This window comes from Pagrus major, chromosome 7, assembly GCF_040436345.1.
Source record: "Pagrus major chromosome 7, Pma_NU_1.0".
Classification (NCBI taxonomy): Eukaryota; Metazoa; Chordata; class Actinopteri; order Spariformes; family Sparidae; genus Pagrus; species Pagrus major.
This window is the reverse complement of record NC_133221.1, coordinates 27,143,646-27,169,566: the sequence shown is the minus strand read 5'-3', so window position 1 is coordinate 27,169,566 and position 25,921 is coordinate 27,143,646. Positions and strand designations below refer to the sequence as shown.

Sequence of the window (25,921 nt, the reverse complement as noted above, 5' to 3'; positions counted from 1 at the left end):
GAGCAGTGTTTTACGTGGGAGAGAGGAGTTTCTGTTGTTGCATACAGTGTTTTAACTTTCAAGATCTTTAATATGCACAAGAACCTATATAAAAGGAAGAAAACAAAAAGGCATAATAGGTCTCCTTTAAGAAGCACAATAGACACTTTCAGCTCAATGTTTAGCTATTTAGCTCGCAACATTACTGTTTTGGTTCACTCTCACCTTCTCAAAGTGTTGTTTTCAGCCACAGCAGGCAGAAGCTTTCAGAAAAAAAGCCTCTGAATGAAAACCTACTGTACACTACCTTCTCAACACCAGGCTGGTCAACATAGTGGAGCATTTAGTGACCAATGAGTATAATCGCTACTACTAAAGAGGAGGAGTGAATATTAGACCAGGTGGCCAGAAACATGACACCGAATGAAGGATAATGTTGCTCCATATCTCCTAGATGTGTAAATAAACAGCTGTTTGCTCACAAATTCGCCTTGTCAACTTAAAAAAGTCGATGAAATGTTAATGTTATGTAGTATCAGTTAAGTGCCTCTAGATCTGTGAGGCCCCAACAATTGTTCTCCTAAACATCTTCAGAAAACGTTTTTAGAATAACCTGAAAAACCTGATTATTCACACATGGCAACTTTAACCAGCTCACATTTTTCCCCATCACATTATGTCCTAGTAATATACAACTGATTCACTTGCAGTTGTGTTCAAAGAATCACCAAAAGCTTGGATGGCATTTTGTATTAACTGAAGCTCCATCAGACAAAGTTAAAGGGCAGCTAATAAAATAGGCCTCCTAATTGTTCTGCAGAGAGAGAGAAATTTACCATATGCTAATGTGACTTATAACCATTTTTTTTTTTTTTTTTTTTTTTTGCTTTCAACAGGCACCAAAAGGCCATTAATACATTATAAAAAGAGAAAATCCCTTTTAGCCCTTTAGTTCGACTTCCTTTCTTTCCATTCTCCTGTTCCCCTCTCTCATTCTGAAATTAATCTGTGGAAGATTTGCCATTAACAAAGACCATTGACAGAGCGCAGCACAGTGGGTGAGGGCCTTGGCTGAAAGATGAAGAAAGAGCCAGAAGAAAAAGCGGGATCAGGCAGTTCACCAGGAAGAGGACAAAAGACAGGAGGAAATGAGTGAGGGAGTGAAAGGCGGAGAAAAGAAAGACGCAACCAAATAGCCGATGCTGCACATCATTGTCTGGCCCTCTTTGACTTGTGACTCAGTGCTGCGCCAACGCACACACAGGACAGGAAGCACTTAGTCACCTGTCTCCCTTCTCCTCACACCTTTGTTCCACACTCAAGGCTAGACTCCGTACCTTGTTTCTATCTGCTCCTGCAGTGATTCTTTACAAAGCGATTGGCCACGCATGTATACTGTAAACTCTCACCTCTTGCACCCTTCTCCTTCTTTCTCATCATCACCCATTTTTCCTGCAGTAATTCTAAATGAAACACTGATGTTTTGTCATCTTTAGCTTGTTCTTTCAGTCTCTTTACCCGTTTGCCACACGTGATGGGCATTAAAGGCAACTTACTTTTCGAGTACTTGCAAAAAAAAATATCAAATTATAAAATTAAAATACCCCTAATCAAATACCACCCACTGACATCTGTCATTGTTACTAAACTACTAAACTAAATGTGTCTAATTCAGTATGTTATTGATCACTATTTTATAAAAAAAAAGTTTTAATGTCATCTGGATGTAGACTTACTGTATGATTTGCTGCTTTCTACTGTTCCCTGTTTTCCAGCACAAGCTGATGAGAGATTGCCTTGTTATCTGTCTCCACTGTCTCCTCCTTGGGCTTAAAGGTGCAATATGCAAGAATTTTAGTCCAATACTAAAATGTACAAAACTGATCAACAGTATGTGTAGAAAGAACAGTTATGACGTTATGACGAATGCAGAGACCTACCCGTGTTACCATGCTAACCAGCTAGCTCCGGCCCAAAGCTCCTGTGCTAGTGGCAAAAATACCAACGCTTCCCGAAATCCCAGTCTGTACGGCTAGCAGCATGGCTTACTGAGCTAACTAATTAATAGCAGCAACATTTAGCAGCAGTTAGCGGATACTCGAGTGATATGCTGACAGCTATTTGTTTTGAGTAAGAATTTGACAGGTGCCCGATTCTTACATATTGATGCACAAATGCTTAACGATCAGTCTAGTTGTTTTATAATATGCAAATTAAATATAAAAGCTTGCACTGCACATTAATTTCATTTATTTTGTCAATATACTTCCAAAGATAACTAAATTTATGTTAATATTTATGACGTACAGGTTTTTTTACAAAGAAAAAAAAATATTCAAAAGTGTATTCTGTCTCGTATCCATAGGAATGCTGGGATGTTGTGCCAAATGTTGTTCTATTTCCTTCTATATTTTCTTTCTTTTCCTTTCCTACTTGTCCACCATAATTGATCTTTACTGCCAAACACTCTTTTTCAGCCCGCCATCCTCTTAATTGCAAACAATGTCATGTCATCTTGTAAACTTCCTTCATTCATATTTCCCTCCATATTCTTGAATTCATCCTCCTAAAAGCACTGAACAAAGATAAGTAATAGTCGCTCCATCTCATCTTCGCACTGTTGCTATACTCGTCCACCTCTTCACGATACTCCAGGAAATGTTAAATCACTTGTGAAGGCTTCTTTTTCACCCTCTGGTTCATTCGCTCCTCTTCAGCTCAATTCTACAGGAAATGCGTGTCATCTTCTCTTTCACTCCCATTCATTCTCGGCTCCTCGTCGTTCTTCATCCTAACCCCTTCACAAAAACATTCAGTCACTTCTTCTTCATCCTCACATCCTCCGCCCAATTACTTAGTCAATGGTTAATCAGCTGTCACCTCTTACTTCTCATATTCTCATACGTGAAGCCTATCTCATCCTTTTTCTCCAGGCAATACTGCATTACTTTAAACTTTCCCCTAAAAGGATGTGAAATTAACATTGGCAATCCGCCAAATGGAAGTCGTTCTGACCACAGCAGCCCACTAACTTTGTCCAGGTAGCAGCAGCCATGCTGACACGTCCTCTAATTTGAGGGTTCTTTATGAAAATACACGAGAAATCTGTGTATTTTCAAAGTACATGTACATAGCTGCAGTAAAGGTGTTCTCATGGTGTTTAAAGTGTTTTATGATACAAAGTAGCAAATGGCAGTCGATATTAAGTCATAACAAACCATATTTATGATATGCACACGTTCATGTCTTTGTGTCTTTTAAAAGGAGCACTTAACAATATTTTTACATAAACGATAGTGGCTTAAAATTAGATTTACATACACCAGGTGGTCAGACACACGACTCTAAATGAATGGTAATGTTGCTCCATTGTTGCTAGACGTGTAAATGGTCAATTGTTTGCTTACATCATCTTTATACAGAGATATTACCTCAACAGAGGTGGGTAGAGTAGCCAAAAATTGTACTCAAGTAAGAGTACTGTTACTTTAGAATAATATGACTCAAGTAAAAGTAAAAAGTATTGTCACCCTGTGTTACTTGAGTAAGAGTAAAAAGTAATGGGTGAAAAAACTACTCAAGTACAGAGTAACTGTCGAGTAACCTCTTTTATTTATCAGGTCAAATAATGTCAAATAATGCACATGATGCATGCACAAAAATATATTATGGCAATGATACTTTTCTTTTTGTTGCCTGGAGTGTGAACATTTCTTTTATGTGGGGCCAGGGGTGTTGTGCCTCCTCCTCTTCGGCTTCTTCGGAATTGCATGCCGTCGCCATCGTTTTGTTTCTGTGCTCTTTTCCGCCTGTTTGCCGCGGGGAGTGTTTGTGCGGTCATGTGATGGCTAGGCTCTGCCTGATTGGTGAAACGGAGTTAGACGTCGCTAGTGGCTACATTTGATTGGTGAGATGCAGTCATGTGATAGTCACAGAGCCTCTGGGAAGTCCCGACCTTAAATCATTGCTCTCCCCATATAAACAAAACAGACCATGCGGCAGACGGATCGATTAAAAAAAAAAAAAAAAAAGTAGCGAGCAGAATCAGCCCAATGTAACGGAGTAAAAGTACCGCTCCTTCTTCACAAATGTACTCAAGTAAAAGTAAAAAGTATGCTGCTTTGAAACTACTCAAGTAAATGTAACGGAGTAAATGTAGCGCGTTACTACCCACCTCTGTACCTCAAACCCATGTGCTATTCTGCTTTTTGTGGAGTCGTCACAAAGTGAGAAATAAATAGATAAATACATAAGTAAATAAATAAATAAAGTGCTTTCAAGCAATAACTTTAGAAATGAGAACGCCTTGTGCTAGCGGTATCACTGCCCTGGTCTTTCAAGCTCCCAGTCCGAACCACTACCTGCACAGCTAACTGAGCCAACTAGCTAAGGGAAGCTCTAGTTAGCAGCAGTAAGCGGTTAATCTGGTGATATGCTGCCCCCTATTGGTTTTCAGTATGCATTTGACAGATGGCCAATTCTTACATATTACATCTTTAAATCAATACAGAAATCCTGCTTCCTTCTCCATTAAAAAATGCTCTTTTGTTCAACAGTACTATTGGAAACTTTAAACTTCACATGCCCACATGTCTTGATACTTTCCGTTTACAATACAACTGACAGTATCCATGTATCAACAATGAATCAGTGCATAACCACTTGTTCCTTCTTCATTTTCTGGTTATATTAATTAAAATTAAGAGTCATTACGTGGAAACACAGATGGTAGTCTCTGTGTAGCATCTATGTCTCAGAGACAGAGAATATAAATACCCATTTCTACTCCATTTCGGGGTGGAATGAGTTTTTATTTTAAAAATGAGTAAACTCAGAGTAGCCAAGCTTTAATGGTGAGAAGCTGGGGGTGATGAGAGGCCAACGCAACACTCAAAAACAGACTTTGGTCTTTTCATGGATCTTTATCTGCAAGGTACCGTATTGAGTGACTCCTGAACAACCCTAAGGGGCAACACACTGTTTGTTGAGCCACAAAGGACTAAAGAGGTCTACCTAGAAGCTTCTCCTGCTCTCAGTTCAAAGGGTGTTATTTTTTAGCTAGGGCTAGTTTAGACAGGGCCTCCGAATAATAAGTGTTCCCAGAGTTTGAAGAAATGTAATGCATATACCAGCCAAAACCTTGGTTGTGTTGGGCTGAGTTCAACACTGACGTTGTGCTTGCTTGTCTTCACAGGGATTTCTGGTTGCATGGGACAAAGAGCTGTAGATGATAGGCGATAATGCCCTCTGGTTCCACAACAGGGAAACAAGTCTCATGTCAATGTGAGCAAATCTGCCCACACTTCATGCGTATGTGCGTATATGTATTCATATCACACGGAACAGTAATTACAAGGAGCCCTCGGCATCAGCAAGTCCAGTCCCGCTCGACAGGTCACTCTGCTCATGACATCCCTCCAGCGGCTTTCTATTAGCGGTGTGGGAGTGTGGTGGAGTGGAGATTAGACGGGCACTACAGCATGTCTCAACACAGGAGGAGGGAAGAGGAAGAGGCAAGTGAAACAGGCGGCAGCTGGTGTGTAAAACAAGCTCTCCCCTTCCTACGACCGAACCTCCAACCCCTCACCATTCCTATCTCTAGCTACAGGAAACTCTCAGGGTGCAATTTACCGCTTGCACTGCACTGATAATACTGTCTCCAGGGCAGGAAGGAGAGAGTGATGGGCTGGGATAGAAAAGAGAGAAAGACAGAGGGAGATAGAAGGTGGGGGTTAGTGTGATGACAGACAGAAAGCAAGGAAGAGAGGGAGAGAGAAAATGGTACAGAGAGGGGGAAATAGAAAGAGAACAGGGATGTAAAAGGTGAAAGCAGGGGGAGGAGGAGGAGGAGGAGGCAGAGGGAGTATCACCATGGAAATTACAAATGCAATCCAAAGACCCAATTTGTGTCTGAGCGAAATGCTCCAACATGTGATTAAACCAGGGAAAAACCTCACCGAACTGAATCATGACTTGACCCTATACAAATGTATCTCCAGCTACTGACAGACACTCAAATGAATCCGCTTTTACAGCTTTATCACTGTATGTAAAAATATAAAATAAATAAAAGGCCTTCAGTCCAGAGTGCTGGAATGACTGCTGACCAAAACTCAAAAAGGTACAGTGTCATTACACACAGACTACAACAGCTCCACCAACAGGTCAGTGAACGTTACAGTGGGAAGAGAATTCTAAAATCATCCACCAATTCAGTGTCTCTGACCAAGAAACACAGCCCAGGAGGAAGGGCTGGGCGATACTGTATCTAAATAATATCACAAATCATTATACATGAATATATATATATATATATGCTTTATAAGTACATAATACACATGCACACACACACACAAAATAAAATATATTGCATGAAACAAATATGAAGTACTCTCTGAAGTAGTGTTAGGTTTACTAGGGTGGGGCGAGATGGACGAAATCAAATATCACTATATTTATGATCAAATACCTTGAAAGCAATATTGCACCAATATTGTAGGAATGACTATTGGTACTTTCACGAAAATCTTAACACAATGAGGTTTTTCAGTAATGTGGATATAGTGACCAAGTGGGTAAAAACACGTATTGGAGGTAGAACAGTTTTATAAGTTCAGAAAGTTACATCAATCTACTGTGAAACAGCCTTTAAAACCAGGAAAAGACAACACTTTTTCATAAGCAGCTCAAAACTAAACCATTTTTAATGTTCTTTAAGTCATATCCACCTTAATTTGAAAATAATCCTTTTGGGTAGTTTTATTTTTAATTATGGATTAGTATGTCTAACCTACCTACCTTCGGCTCATGTTTACCTGCTGTAGGTAGGGAACTTCAATTAATTAAACACGCACAAGACGTCAAACAGACGCGTAACAGCATCTTCCGGGCAAAAGCTGAGCAGCGCTTTTTTGATGCCGTCTGTCCTTATTTGAGCTAGCAAGTTTAAATGTCATGTATTTCATTTCACACAAACAAACAACAGAGCTTTCAGTTATGGAAAGAAGATGTGTGTGTGTGTGTGTGTGTGTGTGTGTGTGTGTGTGTGTGTGTGTGTGTGTGTGTGTGTGTGTGTGTGTGTGTGTGTGTGGGTGGGTGGATGAGTGCGTACCAGTTTTTTGCCCTTCTCAGCTTCAAGACGTGTTTGTAGTCTTTCTCGGGTCCTGGCTTTGGTCATCTCCTCGCTCTCTCTCTGTGCCACCTTGGCCAATTCCTCCTTCAGTTTTGTCTGCTGCTGTTCATACCTGTACACATACACACACATACTAATGCTTCTTTTCTTTGCATACTGTCATCAGTGGTCAGTAACACATTTCCCCACAAGGGGGCAGCATAAACCAGCATATATATTTCACAAGACCAGACAAAGTTGTACTCTCAAATGACAATAGTAGCTCTCCTGTAATGAGAAGAACATGGAGAGAGACTGAGAAAAACAATACAAATAAAGTTGCTTGAATCTGTCAGGGAAATACAGATAAGAAACAATGCGCTCAACTCATGTGCATAGCTTCAGTACGGGGTGCTGAATCCCTATTGTAGTGAATAAACACAAGAAAAATAAAGCACAGCACTTCTTCAGCATCTATTCTGGCAAAATCACAGTATAACTACACAGGTGTGCTAATTATAGGTTATCTAAAACTGCACAACAGCTATACCCCAATAAGGGGAGCTGTGTCCTTTTGAAGGAGCGCAAAGGACCACACAGGGTCTCATACAAACAAAACAAAATCTCATGGCAGAATAGCACCCAACATGTTTGTATCACAGGAAACAAGTAAATGAAATCTCCTCATTCAGGCCCTTTGTAATCAGAGTGTCGAGGAAGTGTATCCAATGGGCTTCTCTCTGGAGGAGGATTCTGTCCCGGTTACCACCTCTCTGTGGCATTCTCACTGCCTCAGTGTAGTTCACTCAAACTGTGGTTATGACTGTTAAAGTACCTAGCTACCGATGATTTAACATTGAAGTTACGAATAGAACACTTACGCTCACAGATTCTTTTTTTTTAACTCCTGTTTTGTTTTGCCTACATAATACATATAACATGTCAGGGTTCAGTTTGATCTCCGGCACTTTTCTTTGTTGGTTTTGTGATGATGCCCTCTGATTCCACAACAGGATACAAATCTCATTACAATGTGAGCAAAACTGCCCACACTGCATGTGTCTGATCAATGTTCTAAATCTTCTATCTGACAGTCTGACTTAGACCTTATTGAAAGGAGGCATGTCTGATTGAAAAGAACAGCCTAGGGCTTTTATCAGGATATACAGTATATTCAACAATAATAATGTTGAATTGACAGTTTTAAGAGTATTCTCCTTAGGACAGAATCCAAAACAAACCAGAAGGTTAATTATGGTTTATAAAATACAATTATTTATTGTCAGAATGAATAGGTGACAAACATTCAACAGAACCAACCAACCAAATGGCTTTATGTTAAACACTGGATAAATAAAATGATGAATATGTACAACAAATTGATTGTTTCAAACGTGTCTAAAACATTTTAGAGGTAGTATACTGAACTGAACATTGATTAAAGAAAATAAAATAAAAAGGTAAATGCTGAGGATGATTATGCTGCTGTATTCTTTGAATATTGCACATTCTTGAGCTTGCAGGTGGTTGTTCAGTTCAGCTTTAATGCCTCCTGTTCTGTAAGACCTGATGTGGTTCGGACGTGCGACCAGACCACACTGTGCTTATAGGCATCATATGTATAGTGATACAGTACATAACTGCGCTGGTTATGTCTTTGTGTCGCTTCGGTTTCTTATCATATAGGGTAATGGCTGAAAAAGAAGCGGCAACTGTTGGTTGAACTGAAGTTTGACTAGTAGAGACAGTGGGGCTGGGCTGGTGGCTACTTGAGGGGAGACTGATGCTAGCATGATAGCGCTAACTCATGCTTTCAGAGTACTGTTTGGGATGGTACCTTTTGAGATGATGGAAGAGAAAATTTTATCATGAAAATGATTGAGATCGTTTTATCGCCCAGCCCTAGAACATCCAAAATGAGAAATAATAAGTGACCTGAGTTTAAAAATAATTAGCGTACAGTATAACAACACGTAAGCCATGACTGCTTTCTCCAGACGTTGACTTTTGGCAGTTGAAATGATGGTCCTGGAGCAACTTTAATTATGGTGTCCCAGAAACAACACCAACACGGCGATATCAGTGTTGTTGTCAATAGTTTCACACATGCATGACACATCTGAAAAAGCTCAGGCATACTTGCTGGCCAGTTAATTTCAGATCAAGCTCCACCATGAATGTTTATAGAAGTTGTTGACTGAGCGTTTAAAACTGTGCAGAATAGTAACAACAGTGCTTTGTTTAAGTCCTTTTGAGCAATGTAAACTAAACCAAGACTCTAGAGCAGAACAGAGGCTCTGTTAGCTGCTATACACAAAGCCTGGTGTGGCCATTTTCATACATCAATATTTAAAGTGACTTTTATCATCAATGGTTGTATGTTTACCAGACAAACTGTAAATCAGATTGAAATTTTGTCAACCAATCAGACATTTACTTCAACCCACCTTCTCTGTTCTTCCTTGGAGTGGGAGGCTGGTTTGCTCGTGTTGGACTGGGTGTTGGGTTGGGCCCGGTGCTGTGGGCTCTGCTGGGGTCGAGGGCTTGAGCTGGGGCTGCGAGAGGCACCTGGACAGAGAGAGTGGATATCAGAGGACAAAATTCTAGCAGAAGATGAGCTTTTATGAACTGTGGCAGTTTGGTGACTGACAGTCTTACTAATAAAATAAGACCTAATATATAATCATGCATACGAAAACTCATGTGTGAAACTCATGTTTGAAAAAGTGAAGGTCTATTTATATTTGAAGACTACATTATCGGGCCAACATATCCACAACATCAGATACTCCTTTAAATGATAAGAGCACTGGTGTAATATCACCTCCTACAGAGAATGTTACCTTTATGTTGAGTTCTTCAACTCTGTTCATAGGTTCTCTGTTAGGCAGTCAGCCTAAAACTTGTGGAAGGCTTGTCTGATTCAACTTGTGGGAGTTTCTGATGGCTTGAATGTATAACCTGTTTCTCCGGCAGGGAGGACATAAATTCCTGACAAGTGAAAAGCATCTTTGACTCGTGGCCAAATTATCTGCAGGGTCATCTTTTACTGAGGGTTATCTTGAATTCAAGCCAATGCAGTACTTGTTGTATTTTATTAATTAAATGTTTTACATTTACTGATTATAGATGGAAGGATTTCCAGGTGAGAGATTAAAAATAGAAAATCAGTGAGTAAAACCATATGAATCAAGCTCCAAACACGATGGATCCATACTTCCCATAATGCAGTGGTTCCCAAAAAAAGGGGGGTGGGACCCCTAGGGGGGTGTGGAAAGGCTACCAGACAGCCAAAACAAAGATAAGAAAATATGACGAGGCATTTCTCGCCCTCGGCTTCACCAGTTCAACAGTGGGTAATGAAGAGAGACTGCAGTGTGTTCTGTGTCTCAAAATATTAAAAATAGTAGTTTATCAGACAGTATTAAGCCGAACAAGTTACGATGCCACTTGGAGACTACACATCCTGAACAAAGACAAGCCTGTTGAGTTCTTCAGAAAAAAAACTACTCAACTGTCATGCACAACAGAGTCACTTTACCAAACTGCTACACAGTAGATTCATAATGCAGTAACTTTTTCCTTCTTTTGTTTTTTTCAATACATTCTGCAGGAGGTTGCAAGCAAAAGACATAAGTATGTGTTTTGTGGGGGGGAGGCTTGAAAATATTGTTATATACAAAAGTAGAGCCCTGCAGAAACAGTTTGGGAACCACTGCCATCATGTGAGTCAACACATTATGTTTCTGTGAAAGTTCCCCTCATCTGTATTTGTGATAACCAAAAAAACATACATGGTTTATATATATGTTTGCGGTAGTTTAATTTAGCCAGATATAATTTATTCACATTGACTCAAAACTTTGTATGAAATCTGACACTTTACATTGAACTCATGCAGTAAAATTAGATGGAATGTTTACATGTAATTAAAATACTTAAAGTCAGTGTAGTTAAGTGTAGTACAAATCTGTCATGTTCCCCTAAATGTAACTTGATGAACTTTAGGTCCACAAGTTTGCAGAAAAAGGAACAAAATTTTTATTTTCAGAACACACACTCTGTGCACATACAGCATGTGTATGTGGTCTTGATAACATGTAAACAGAACATCAACCTGATCAGCCAGCAAACTTTGTTGTTCAGGTTTTCACTGGAAAACCTGTTGTTAGGTGGAGGTGAATATACCTGTGTCTTTCTGAGGGATTGAGGCTGATGATTTGCGTTCTGGAGCGATGTTGGCTACTCCTCTCATCCTCTGGAGGACATCTTCTGATAGCTGAACAGACACGCAAAAAGACAAAGAGACAGACGAGAAAATCAACACAGAGCTGAGAACCTAGGACTGCCCATAAAGCTTTTCATTCTTTTATCTGTTTACTTTACAGCAGAAACAAAGAGAAGCCTTTCTGCAGAAGAAGACGTTTCAACTAACTTAATAACAGTTTACTAGAGTATAAAGCACACCATGAACATCATGTGGTGTCTGTATTCAAAGATCCTTTTATCTTTTTAAATGCTCTGGAGAGGACAGAGGAAAGTCGGAGGAAAGCAAAACACATGAACCTCTACAGTGTGCCAGTGTGTGCATGTGTGTCTGTGTGTGTCCAGGGAAATGATTAAACATAGCTACACCAAAAAAACCACAGTAGGCAGCACAAGCTACTGACTCACTGTTTCTATGACTCACAAAATTTGAATGTGCAGGCACGGCTGGTAAATGGGATTATCTGTGAGGCTCTTCTTTTTGGGGTTTTACAGACATTTTCAAAATTCATTATGATGCATGGAAGTACTACAACTATAAACTATTAAACTTAAGCTATTCAAGCAAGTTATCTTTTATATTCAAGTAGCTGTTATGCAGTACTTGAGTAGCTGAGGACAGCTAGGTCTTAAGGTGCGTTCACTCCTACGGGAGATTTGGACATCCAACAAGTTCTCATACAACTCAGAAAGCAGGAATTTGCCATGACTGCAGGCACACATCAGGCATTCATACACTTTCAGTGTGCATGCATGCATCAGTCTTTAACCCTTGATTTTGAAAGCAACACATAATGAAAGATAAGAGACAACACCAAGCTGAAAGCACTCCGTCACAGATCTCATCTAGTTGAAAGTTTGTGGTGCGTTGCATCTGTGACCACACCCAGCTTCAGTGTTGGGTGTGGTCAGAAGAGTGCTTTACCTGTAACCACTCTCAACAGGCTGTGAAGGTCAGGGTGCACTGAGTAAATCCTACATCTCTGCAGCAAGGTGGGAATCACAACCACTTGAGATCAGCAATTAAAAGTAACATTTTAGGATGGTGTTACGTTGCTCTTTATCTGTTACGGAGCATTCCTTTATCTATTCCATCTGATGTAGGTGAGGAGAATGCTGGCATGCAACAAAGGTCAAAGGCGTTCATGTGCATTCTGTGAGAGTAGTTTTCCTACACTGATGAAATAGTTTTAAGGTGTCATATTTATTTATTTTTTTTTTCCTGCTCATCTTTTTCTTTCACAGTGTTCCACACAGTATCATTGTCTCCACACCCCCTGCCTGTGGAGACATGAAGTCTTGTACTTTGTTAATGCACATTAGGATTAAGAGTACTTGCTTTCATACAGCAAATCTCTCTTGCTAATGTAAAGGCAGCAGAATCATATTCATGTTATTACATGACTACAGGTATCAGAATCAGAATCGCTTTTATTGCCAAGTAAGTTTACACACACAAGGAATTTACTGTGGTCTGTAGGTGCAAAACAATAAACAATACTTAGTATTGAGAATCAAACTCTCCATTTTAATCTGATTAATTATGTGCATACAAGCCATAATTGCAGGCTTTACTAGTGACTAAATTTAACATGTGTAAACGTAGAGTAGCTTAGTATTTGTGGCTACAGCTACGATTGTATTACCATTTCATTGGTTGATCATGACAACGCAGAAGTCCCACATTTGCAACAGCACTGGAAGGCAGCAGTGTCAAGAGGCAGAGCACAGCACACCAGACTTCATTCAAAATCTGCCGATATAAAGCCGTGGTTGTGGAAGAATATTCCCATACATTAGCTACAAGAACATTTGAGACCACTGAGATGTCAATAGGAACCTCTGCTTGATTTAGCTATACATCCACTGTGCACCTGACATGTTCCAATAAGAAATTTAGATATTAACGATTGGTTTGTCTCTGAACTGCTAACTGACCGTGTTGTCTTTCACGTTGTTAGCAAACGCTAGACGGTAGCTAGTGAGTTGTGAAAAATGTGGGATTTATAATACATTTAGTCGTAATTGGTGGATAATGTATATGCCGAATGTACCAGAAGACCTTGAAGGTTTTCAAAATACGGTGGTCATCTGTCAGGTATGTTCCTTTGCCGATAAGCAAGGCATATTTCTAAATGGGGCTTTTTACAACTGAAGTTTGGCGTAACGAAATAGGAGCATGTTTGAGGTTGTATGTCATCCTGACCCAGCCCCTGCATCCCTTTACATCCTCCCCACTTCAGCAGCCGCTTTACAGGTTGTACACTTTACATTAGTTCATCTCAGAATAACGTGGTAACTTTATTTGCTGTGTAGCAACATGCTAACGGCTAGTTCGCGCTGGGCGTAACATTAAAGAAACGTTAGCATGGCTTATCAAACGCTAGCTAAAATAGCATTACCTTGACTCCACGAAGAATCCTGACTCTGTCCTCATCATCGACACCGAAGGACACTTTTCTGGTCGTACTCTCTCCTGAGCCCATGTCTTCTGACAGCTTTGCTTTGCCTTGCGTAGAATAACGTTACTAACATGGAATAATGTTAGTGTCCTGCCCAATGACAGAATAAGTGACAGATGGGATCTGGGTTGCCAGATTCGTCTTTTACCATCCCCCTCAGACAGATCAGTGTAAAACTAGTTTGCCATTAATGAAGTGAAGAGATGAAGCGAGTACCTTACATAATTCAAAACACAATTCATGTCTGCTATCATGTGTAAAAATTGTGTGTTTGATGTGTATTTAGGGACAATATACACGGTGGGACCGCTGTTCTTACCTATTACCAAACCTGGCAACCCCCATTGTCAAACTATAAACCACGCTTGAATAAATGATCTGTCCAGCGCCACTCATATAGCATGTAGATATATATGCATATAAAGTCATTAATTCATACAACTATGGATACACAGACATTTTGTAAACAGACACAGAAACATGATCATCAGGGTTTATTTGTTGCATAACAGAAGCTTGTCCCATATTTAGCATAAATGTCAGCGTTCACGCACATCAGTGTTTACTGTATATAAAGAAAATAACAGTCAAACACAAAAAAAACAGCAGACATTCAATTAACGTTCAGTAGACAGACAAATGGAAACATGCTAAATACAAAAAATAATAATAAAAAAAAACATCAACACCCAAATCCCCCAAAATTACTTTATGGAGCACCTGCATTGATCTATACCTATAGTCCACAGAAATCATCCCTAATCATAAAGAAAAAAAAGACGTTTTTGTAAACAAATCTTGTGATTAAAATGCTCAATTTCCATAATGTATTCATACTACATAGCTTTATAATGCCATGCTGTAATAACCAAAGTGTTTATTTGCTGTTTCCCAGTGGCTGAGAATTCAACTGTGGTAGCCAAAGTTCTGAATTATGGCATATGACAGCTGCAAAACAACATCACTTCTCAAAACTAATTTCTAAGTGGGAGAGTAAATTTTCCACCACAGTACTATTACACATGGATTCAATATTTTGGCAGAATTGTGAATCCGCCTGCACTTTTTACTGTGTTATTACAGTGACTTTGAAAAGAAATTAAAACAAAAAATCCAAAAGTACAAAGACAAGACCTTAGTTAATTTACTTGTTTGAACACCAAAATAAATTCTATACATGGGATATATATTGAACAGTTGTTGTGTTCACATACCACTCTGCAGTGTGATCCATGACTCTGCTGTGTTTGAATGTATACTGAATGCTGGGTAAACTGGCTCCCTAAACACAGCCCTGAAGGTGTGGAGGTGCTCCCTACGCCCTTTGGTGCTGTTGAATGTTAATGTCCCTCCCTCATAGTCCAGAGCTATCTCAATCCTAAGCGGATGATAGGCCATTTCCCCCAGAGCAACGTTACAGGAGGACTGACACACTGTCAGCTTGTTATTTTTCCACTGCAGGCGCCACGACACAGAGTTGTGTCCTAGACGACTGTGGTCACCACGGCGAGGGATGCTCTTGTAACACACACCCAGGGACCACATGGTGTTGGCCCCAACTTCTACCACCCATACGTGCTCGCCACCTGAGAACCCCTGGGTGCACAGAACCTGGGGTGCGCTTGTAAAACGCTCTGGGTGCTCCGCATACGCCTGCTTGGAGGGGCTGTACTTGACTGTGCGCAGGTCATTGGAGACGATCAGGCTGGGGTGGGCGGTGCAGAGGTTGAAGGTGAGGCTCAAAGGGTTGAGGAGGATATGAAGGGAATCCAGGAGGCGGATCATTTCTGAGCGGAAATCTTGGGTTTTGAGATCTGCCTGGAGACGCTTGGTGTTGAGTGGAGCCTTTAAGGAGACCTTGGAGGGAATGGCTCCTGTGGCAGCTTCTCTCAGCTTCTGATCAATCAGCACAAACCTGGACAGGAAAACGTATTAACTCAGTTGATCTCCATTGTATTAGCCCCACGTGCTTGGCTTTGTTGCTTGGCATCACATGTCTTTACTTACATAGGCTGCATGAATGCACAGGCATATCTTTACATAAAGCCCAGCAAACATTATTCTGAATGTGTTTGGCCTTATATGGACATAATGTATAAACCCTTACTTCTTTTAAATGCTCTAATAGCTAATATTGCAAATGTGTTGACACTGCACATTTTTATCTACAATTCCATATATACGTATAACCTCAGATTAACATGACTGACTTGACTTACATTTTTATGGGACATGTATGGACCCCATAGTTGTAAAAACAATTCTTTCAATTCTACCTGTGTATGAACGTGCATGTGTCAGTCTCATTGAGGGTCTGTGTGGCACTGTGCTGGGCCTCCAGTAACTGCTGCTGTTGCTCTTCGAGTGAACACATCCCATGTTGCCAGCTCTTTCTGCGCTGACCTCTCTCCTCCTCCAATAGAATACCCAGGCGCTCCCTGTACCTGAACACAACACAACAACAGTACATCAAATAGGTTGTAAAATAGGAGCACCAATGAGCAAACTTCATCTTAACCATTTTCCCCCTGTAAATATAATTCTTCTCCTATTATTACTAGTAGAACTGTCATGGTTTTCTAAATCCCCAATTCGATTTGATTTTTGATTGAAACTATTTTTCAGCACTGACGGCTGTGTCATTGGGATTCGTAAAGATCAAGAGATCGTATTTTACAACAACAGCTTGACTTCATCCTGGGAGCTGTGTGCAGAGTCCAGAGTTTTCAAGATTCACCATAAACAACGCAAGATAGAAATTCAGTTTGTTACAAAGTCAGTTTCTCAAATCTGTCCAGAGTTTAGTTGGAAGTTATTTAGCTCTGAGCTCTAAGGCCAGTTTGCAATATTAACCGACAAATTGTTTCAGCGCAATCGTTATTTTAGTGGTAGTATTTCTAAGTACAACCAACACAAGAGCCTGATCAAACTGACACATCTGAAAAGAAATCTGCAAATATGGAGCTGCTGATTATGCAGAGGCTTATTAGCCTAATTGAATGACTTAAAAGAGAGAAAACATTTTGACTTAAAGTTGACTAAAATGAATGACCAAATGAATGGATCAAACTTTACATCACCGAATAATGAGATTCAGAGCTGCTCTTGAACTGTCCATCACATTTTAAACACTACTACTTAGGTCAAAAAGTTTGCCGGCACATCACATACAGTGAATGACTGATACACCACGCTACGAGTTTTGGCATATATTTTTACCTACAAAAGTCACTGCCTGATCCTCCTGACCATCAATGCTAAAGGAGGAACTGCTGGAGATAATCTAATGCACGTACTGTCATTGACTTTACACAATATCTTTACAATACAGAGAGGGTGCTAAAAAACAGAACCCACCTCAACCACCACGTCAACAGGAGTTTACACGTCTTCTTTTAACTTGCATAGTAGCCTACTTCCTACTAATTGTTGAGTTTGATGTTACTATCAGAAGTTTTCTCACCTCTTTAAGCAAATGAAAGCATGTTTAAAAAAACTAAACACATTAAATATTCATGTCAACGTAAGCATCAAGCATAATAAAGATCAGATTTGATTAACAGTGACCTAGAAACATGAACAAACAACCGTCAGCTGTTATCTGACTGATTTAAATCCTGACTGGTATGTGACCTCACCCTTGTCCAACTAAGCCCCGCCTACTTCACACCAGTGAGAAGAGGACACTCAAATCAGCACAGGTAATCTCTCGTGAGAAATAATCAAAGCTGCTGAGCAGAAAATTGTGTCTTCATGTGTAACATTGCTCATAGTAAGAAAAAAATATGTTTTCGGGCCCTTTCAACCTTTAAATCATCAGTGTATCTGCTCAAGTACACCACAGGTTACTTTTGAAGTATCACTACCAGCACACGTGCAATGTATTACCTGTCCACCAGTGCAGCCATACTGTCCATGAGACTGACAGCCTTGTTGACTAGTTTGTCTCCTATAGCTTCAGAGGCCCCTTGCTCCTCTGCTGTCTTCTGTAGGAGACTCTCTGTCATCTGCAGCCTGCAGGAAACCACCTGCAAACACAGGTTGAATGAATTTGAGATTTGTGTGTTCAACACATTAAGAAGAGAATCTGGAATGACTGGATGTACTTCTCTTGTAACCACCTGTTAAAATGGCACAGACAGATGTAATTTAAGCATTTGAATCAGTCACATGGAACTGAGAACTCTCTTTATTCTGTCATAAGTCATTACGCCTTTCTCACCAGTCAGACAGTTTTTACGTTCCTGTCATTCACCAGTTCCAAAGTACAATGGCAGTTTGTCAGATGCTGCCGGCCACTTATTCAAACCTCTACTGTCATGTTTTCATTGTTTTTTTTTCCCACGGGCACACAGCAAAGCTTCGTCATTATGTCTAGAAAACTCTTTATTTTATAGGTCTGTAATATCTGAATATGTTTCCTGGAAAGAACAATGCTATTAAGTGCCAATTTAAGAAAAATAGGAATTTCCTTAGAAAAAAAGGCTTGATTCAAACACAATTCAACTTTAATTTATCATCAATTTATTATTGCAATGTCATTCTCCTATTTGTTTGTCAAATTGTATGTTTGTCTGTGCACACATTTTTTTGGTTCAGCTGACATACTGTTGCACTGACTAAAAGAATAACTAGGTTGTCAGTTTAATGCCATTTCACTATAATTAAGAACAATTGACAGAGTTCTTTTGAGGAAACTGCTCGGAAAATATTTGGAAATGATTCAGAAATTTTGGCTTGTTTGTGTTTAACAACAAAATCCCATTTTGAAACTTCCTGTTGTGATGCTACAATATTACTGTAGGAGAAATGTCTGTTGAATAAAAGTCTAATGTAAATTGAAGTGTTGGGTAGCCTTACTTTTGAAGGTAACTTGTTACGAGATTACTACTATTAAAAGTAACTTATTAAGTTACAGCATATCCTACTTAGAAAAGTACTGTAACTCGTGATCGTTACCAAAAATGAAAAGCCCTTTGTGATTACTTGCACATGTTGTGTTGCCCAGAGGACACACATCTTCCTTTAAATGTATTAACTCTATCCACACTGAATAGCATTTTCCACGACCCATAATCTGTAACTGCGGGCTAGTAATAAGAGGAATGACAGATGTACTATCCCCTTCACAGCCCTTTAATCTTTTATGTGTGATTGCAAAAGATGACACCAGGTTTGTACGGGGCATGTATAGTCTAACAAGTTCATACAATATGTATTTTTTTAGTTTTCGACTATAATAAAAAAAAGGTTGAATTATTTTGAAGGATATAAAAGTGAACAGAAACCGAGGATGCCTGACAGGTAGCAGCAGCACAGCCTTTTGGCTGCAAACAATCAGACGCAAGCTTAGCCGAGACATACAGTTTTAGCAGCTGCTTCTATGAATCAATGAAACACAGGCTCGTATAGCCTACAGTACATCATGTTTCAACACATGACTAATGACCAGAGGCTGCCTTCTCTGCTCTGGCCATCTTGGCAGCTGAGTTACACCTTTGCATTGACACAACACAACTGCACCGACACATCCACAGGTGCTACATACTGCCTGCCAAGACATAGGAGAGAAACAGAAACAGTGCTGATGCATCAGGGATTTCCTTTTGTGTTTCCTTCTGGAAACAAAACAAACAGGGAAATAACTTGAAATTCTTACAGTAACAGATAACTTATTTGAAAATGTAACTAAATAAAAGATTACTTGAATTGCAAAACTAAATTGTTCTGTTACTTGTTAGAACAAAAAGTTATCTGAGTACTCTAACTTTGTAACGCATTACCCCTAACACTAGTAAAAAATGAGAATAAAAGTTCATGGAACAATAAAACTACCTTGCTGCGACTCTCCAGCGCTTGTCTCATCTCCTCTTCGGCTGCACTGAAGGTCAGAACATCGTGGTTGTGGTGATGGCCTTCTATGAAGCACGTAGCACACAGCAAGGTCATGTCGTTGGAACAAAAGTACTCAAGGGGACGGTGGTGGGTGACACAGCCCTTCATCCCCATCTCATTCAGGGGCTCCACCACTGTGTGTGTCCTGAATGACTCCTTCTCTTGGTGCTTCTGAAAGTGCCTGGAGCACAGCGACACCTCGCACTTCAGGCAGGTCTTCACAGCCAGCAACTGCTCATCTATGCAGTGGTCGCAGAAAACCTCAATCCTCTCAGACTCAGTGTCAGTGTCAGGCTGCCTGTCCAGCTCCGGCGCGCTGGCTCGGAAGCCCTCGATGATGCTGCAGAGTTTGAAGTTTCTCTGCAGGGAATCCACCCCCTGGAACTCCTCGCGGCACTCTGGGCAACGTGGAAGTGTTTTGTCCTTTGTGTCTGCAGTCTTCCAGATGCAGGCTCGGCAGTAGTTGTGTCCACAGGGGAGAACCACCGGATCAGAGTAGAGCTGAAGGCAGATGGAGCAGCTCAGCTCGTGGGCTAGCTGCTCCACTGGCTTGGACAAAGACATGATGAGAGTTGATGAGCTTGGTAGCTTCTTCTGTTACTTGTTGCTCTTCTCCTGTCACCCTTGTTGTCAAAACCTCATCTTACTTTGCCTTTCAGTTTTTGTTGTAAAACTCTTTTGTTTCTTCTTCACTGTGTCTCTTGCTTCTCACCCAGCGAGGCTCCAGGTGAATCTAAAATGAAAACAGGTAATACAAGCAGTAAACAGAGCAAACAAGGAAGTCAGCAGCCTTGAACTACTTATCAGAAGGGCAGGAGGTGTATCCACAAATGTCTGCACAGCAGCATTCCTTTCCAAAAGGCCCTGACATTTGTTCTACCTGGAATTCATAGCACCATAGGGGTTGCTGTTGATGGTTAAAATATGCTGCACATGACAGTATTATACACACATCCTCAAAACTAATATTGGAATTTAGAAAGGATGTATCAGGACCCTACTTTACTGGAAACCACAGAGCACAAATCAAAGAACATAAGAAATGTATCTGACAAGAGATTCATATTTTATCCAACATTGTGTGGTTCATTGTGTGCATGTAAAGTAAGTGTACAGGGTTGTGTTTCTGACCGTCCTTGGATCTACAGTAAAAGGAGGAACCTGGTATCATACACACATACTGTAGAATCACATGCACTTATGTCTTGTGTTGCCTGTAAACAGTGCAAGGGGAAACAGTCATCGGCTGCCACCTGCTTCACTGTTGTCATGTCTTAATAAAGAGTCTAGACGGTGCATTCAAGGGACTTTTCATTTGAGGTATGTAGGTCAACTACCAGGGTAAAGCTCAGTGAAAAAAACATTTAAAGTAGTTCAGTGAAAGTTCAAAGCAATCTCTTAAATAAAAGACCAGGCCATTTGAGGTGGCTTCGACTGTTTCCAAAATAACTGATAACTGCAGGTATTGTATCCTTTGTCCCTGGTGACAAAATATACAGTAATACATCATAAGAATACTGAAGCATAGATTTCACTTCCTGAAATAGATGAATGTTTACTCAGATTTACTGTCTGACCATAAATTCTGAGAACAGTGTTGGAGGAAATGCATTACAAAAGCAACGCGTTACAGTAATATTAGAAAAAGAATAACAACTCACTGAAACAATTAACAGCTGAACCCTAAATATGCAAAAATTTAAATGCAATTTTAGAAAGTAAACATAATATGTTCCAAAAGATGCTCATATTAACGTAAATATGTTTAATTACATTACATATTATATAAAGTCAATGGATGGCAAAGCATACTCACTAAAAGTATTGTGTACACATTCATTTTAAATCAAAATGCATCTTCTGACATTGAGCTGCACAAACATCTGTTGTATGCAAGAGTATCTAGATTGAATGAGTTGACACCACTTGTGAGGTATTAGTGTCATCTCTGGCTCCACCTTGTGCACTTAAAGGGTCAATTCAACTAAATCATAAATAAATCAATAAATAACCTCTTACCTCTAGTTTTCGTATGTTGTATGTGTCCAGGTTTTCAGATCCATTTTTGAGAAGCAGCGCTCAAATGGCATTTCATTTGCAGCATTCACAGTTGCTTACAGTGTGGATGATGTAGTTCACAAGTTGTAGCAGGGACTTTTTGGGACCAAGGACTACAGCTGAGCAGATAAATCTGCCTTGTATGAATACATTTTGACTATGAACTGACACTACTGTTATTACCACAGCTACTCAAGCAGCTGCACAACTATCACAGTTTTTTCATTTCTAAGATATGAGTATCAGTACAGCTAAAAGGTAAGACACAGAGGAAGACTTAGAGGAACAGGGACTATGGCCGATAAACTACATTTTATAGCAAGGTTCCTAAGCTCCTGACATGGTTCCTGGTCCGTAGAAAAATCCCTGTGAAGAGTTTGCTCTCCACTCGTCTTAATGACTCAGTAACAGAAGGAAAGGGGTTGAGGAGGGTCTGACCCACCCTAACCTCGACCCCTTGGCAATATTCTATCCAACATGTATTTCACCTTGTTAATATTTAATATACACTGTAACAAGACTCCAATATGTTGAAACTATTTAAAAAATGAACAGGAGATTATGAACTCATCCATAGTGTGTTTTACTTCTCCAAAAGAGCTCAGTAGCACACAGGTTTTTAAATAGTCAAAACAAGCTGAGAGCTTGTGGATAAAAACATGGGAAAAAAATAACACAAAAAAACCCCACACACTAATCTATTTTTTTTTTCATTTAGTCATCAAACACAGTACTAAGATTAAACCAAACTGAGTAGAACACTTTCGGGGAATATTGCCAACAGACCCTCCAAACCACATTTCCCTCTGCTATGATACATTTTGCTGATGCGCTAATATTACCACTGTTACTATGGCTACCATATATTTTAAAGTCTGATTTATGAGAATCACTGCTCTTCAAAATAAAAGTTTTTTAGAGACCCTGCAGTTGAAAGTCAAAATAAAAAACTTAAAGAAGAGGAGAAATATTCACACACTGAGATGTAATTATTGAGTCTAAGTAAAAATAAGGGAGTGTGGATGTTTTTCACATTTTTTTTCAATTTCACCATTTAAAATGTTTGTGTGTGTGTGTTTTCTTTTTAAGATATGTAAACAGGAATGATGAAGTAATGACTCAGTAACAATGTGAAAGGGGTTGAGGTGGGTCTAACCAACCCTAACCCCGACCCTTTGCCAATGTTCCATCCAATAATATATTTTGTATTTGGTCATATTAAAATTTTACATAAAACACTATATCCAATAATTCTAAACCAATCAAAGTAAGTTCACTGGAAGTGTTTTTTAGTTTCCAACAGGTTTACTGGCCAAACAAGTTTGTGGTTCAAAAGGTTGATCTACATTGAATTACATTTGTATATTCCAATTTTTCATTTGCTCATTAATTAATATGTTTATATATAACCAGGCTGAAAATAATTAGAAATTATCATGCCAGCCCATCTGTTACATATTGCAGTCAATAAGCACTGTTTGAGGAAACCAGTTTGAATGGAATATTGCCAACAGACCCTCCAAAACACCTTTCCCTCTAATATGAATACATTTTGAACTGACACGACTGTCATTACTACTACTGCTACTAAGGCTGCTGCACCATTTAAAAATTCAATGCAAAAAATATGGTAAAAAGAAAAGTCTGATTTTGGTCAGATGTTTAGTTGATATGTGGGAATTGAGGTATGTTTTTGATACTGATTTGATTTGATGTTTTGGATGTCTTTTCAGCATTAATAGTAGTGGAAACCAGGTGCATGTATAGTGAATTTGGTCAATATCACTCCTTGCAATAAGGACTTACAGGGTGCAGTCACTTTTCGGCAGGCCCTGCTGAAAAGTGACTGCACCCTGTAACTCTGGATTGGGAGGGGTTACATTCTCTGTCTTCTCAGCATTAATAGTAGAGGAAACCAGGTGCATGTACAGTGAATTTGGTCAATATCACTCCTTGCAATAAGGACTTACAGGGTGCAGTCACTTTTCGGCAGGCCCTGCCGAAAAGTGACTGCACCCTGTAACTCTGGATTGGGAGGGGTTACATTCTCTGTCTTCTCAGCATTAATAGTAGAGGAAACCAGGTGCATGTACAGTGAATTTGGTCAATATCACTCCTTGCAATAAGGACTTACAGGGTGCAGTCACTTTTCGGCAGGCCCTGCCGAAAAGTGACTGCACCCTGTAACTCTGGATTGGGAGGGGTTACATTCTCTGTCTTTTCAGCATTAATAGTAGAGGAAACCAGGTGCATGTACAGTGAATTTGGTCAATATCACTCCTTGCAATAAGGACTTACAGGGTGCAGTCACTTTTCGGCAGGCCCTGCCAAAAAGTGACTGCACCCTGTAACTCTGGATTGGGAGGGGTTACATTCTCTGTCTTCTCAGCATTAATAGTAGAGGAAACCAGGTGCATGTACAGTGAATTTGGTCAATATCACTCCTTGCAATAAGGACTTACAGGGTGCAGTCACTTTTCGGCAGGCCCTGCCGAAAAGTGACTGCACCCTGTAACTCTGGATTGGGAGGGGTTACATTCTCTGTCTTTTCAGCATTAATAGTAGAGGAAACCAGGTGCATGTACAGTGAATTTGGTCAATATCACTCCTTGCAATAAAGACTTACAGGGTGCAGTCACTTTTTGGCAGGGCCTGCCGAAAAGTGACTGCACCCTGTAACTCTGGATTGGGAGGGGTTACATTCTCTGTCTTTTCAGTATTAATAGTAGAGGAAACCAGGTGCATGTACAGTGAATTTGGTCAATATCACTCCTTGCAATAAGGACTTACAGGGTGCAGTCACTTTTCGGCAGGCCCTGCCGAAAAGTGACTGCACCCTGTAACTCTGGATTGGGAGGGGTTACATTCTCTGTCTTTTCAGCATTAATAGTAGAGGAAACCAGGTGCATGTACAGTGAATTTGGTCAATATCACTCCTTGCAATAAGGACTTACAGGGTGCAGTCACTTTTCGGCAGGCCCTGCCGAAAAGTGACTGCACCCTGTAACTCTGGATTGGGAGGGGTTACATTCTCTGTCTTTTCAGCATTAATAGTAGAGGAAACCAGGTGCATGTACAGTGAATTTGGTCAATATCACTACTTGCAATAAGGACTTACAGGGTGCAGTCACTTTTCGGCAGGCCCTGCCGAAAAGTGACTGCACCCTGTAACTCTGGATTGGGAGGGGTTACATTCTCTGTCTTTTCAGCATTAATAGTAGAGGAAACCAGGTGCATGTACAGTGAATTTGGTCAATATCACTCCTTGCAATAAGGACTTACAGGGTGCAGTCACTTTTCGGCAGGCCCTGCCGAAAAGTGACTGCACCCTGTAACTCTGGATTGGGAGGGGTTACATTCTCTGTCTTTTCAGCATTAATAGTAGAGGAAACCAGGTGCATGTACAGTGAATTTGGTCAATATCACTACTTGCAATAAGGACTTACAGGGTGCAGTCACTTTTCGGCAGGCCCTGCCGAAAAGTGACTGCACCCTGTAACTCTGGATTGGGAGGGGTTACATTCTCTGTCTTTTCAGCATTAATAGTAGAGGAAACCAGGTGCATGTACAGTGAATTTGGTCAATATCACTCCTTGCAATAAGGACTTACAGGGTGCAGTCACTTTTCGGCAGGCCCTGCCAAAAAGTGACTGCACCCTGTAACTCTGGATTGGGAGGGGTTACATTCTCTGTCTTCTCAGCATTAATAGTAGAGGAAACCAGGTGCATGTACAGTGAATTTGGTCAATATCACTCCTTGCAATAAGGACTTACAGGGTGCAGTCACTTTTCGGCAGGCCCTGCCGAAAAGTGACTGCACCCTGTAACTCTGGATTGGGAGGGGTTACATTCTCTGTCTTTTCAGCATTAATAGTAGAGGAAACCAGGTGCATGTACAGTGAATTTGGTCAATATCACTCCTTGCAATAAGGACTTACAGGGTGCAGTCACTTTTCGGCAGGCCCTGCCAAAAAGTGACTGCACCCTGTAACTCTGGATTGGGAGGGGTTACATTCTCTGTCTTCTCAGCATTAATAGTAGAGGAAACCAGGTGCATGTACAGTGAATTTGGTCAATATCACTCCTTGCAATAAGGACTTACAGGGTGCAGTCACTTTTCGGCAGGGCCTGCCGAAAAGTGACTGCACCC

At 40.2% G+C, this 25,921-nt stretch overlaps 2 protein-coding genes across 2 annotated transcripts in view; both read right to left on the bottom strand.

The window, feature by feature from the left end:
• The window catches only part of chchd6a (coiled-coil-helix-coiled-coil-helix domain containing 6a), an 87,656-nt gene extending 73,749 nt beyond the window's left edge, over positions 1-13,907 (bottom strand). Inside the window, exons 1-4 of the mRNA XM_073470225.1 lie at positions 13,759-13,907; positions 11,279-11,369; positions 9,538-9,658; positions 7,091-7,223 (exon numbers count right to left, since the gene is read on the bottom strand). Of these exons, the coding sequence (XP_073326326.1) occupies positions 7,091-7,223; positions 9,538-9,658; positions 11,279-11,369; positions 13,759-13,842 (429 nt within the window). The 5' untranslated portion in view covers positions 13,843-13,907. The remainder of the gene's footprint in view (positions 1-7,090; positions 7,224-9,537; positions 9,659-11,278; positions 11,370-13,758) is intronic.
• A 393-nt stretch (positions 13,908-14,300) lies between these two features.
• On the bottom strand, positions 14,301-20,448 carry LOC140999213 (E3 ubiquitin/ISG15 ligase TRIM25-like). Its single transcript, XM_073469517.1, has 4 exons — positions 19,654-20,448; positions 17,707-17,846; positions 16,095-16,262; positions 14,301-15,733 (listed from the first exon to the last, which is right to left on the bottom strand). Exons 1-4 carry the CDS (start codon positions 20,275-20,277, stop codon positions 15,025-15,027), a joined length of 1,641 nt encoding a protein of 546 aa, XP_073325618.1. The 5' UTR covers positions 20,278-20,448; the 3' UTR covers positions 14,301-15,024.
• Between the last annotated feature and the right edge of the window lie 5,473 nt (positions 20,449-25,921).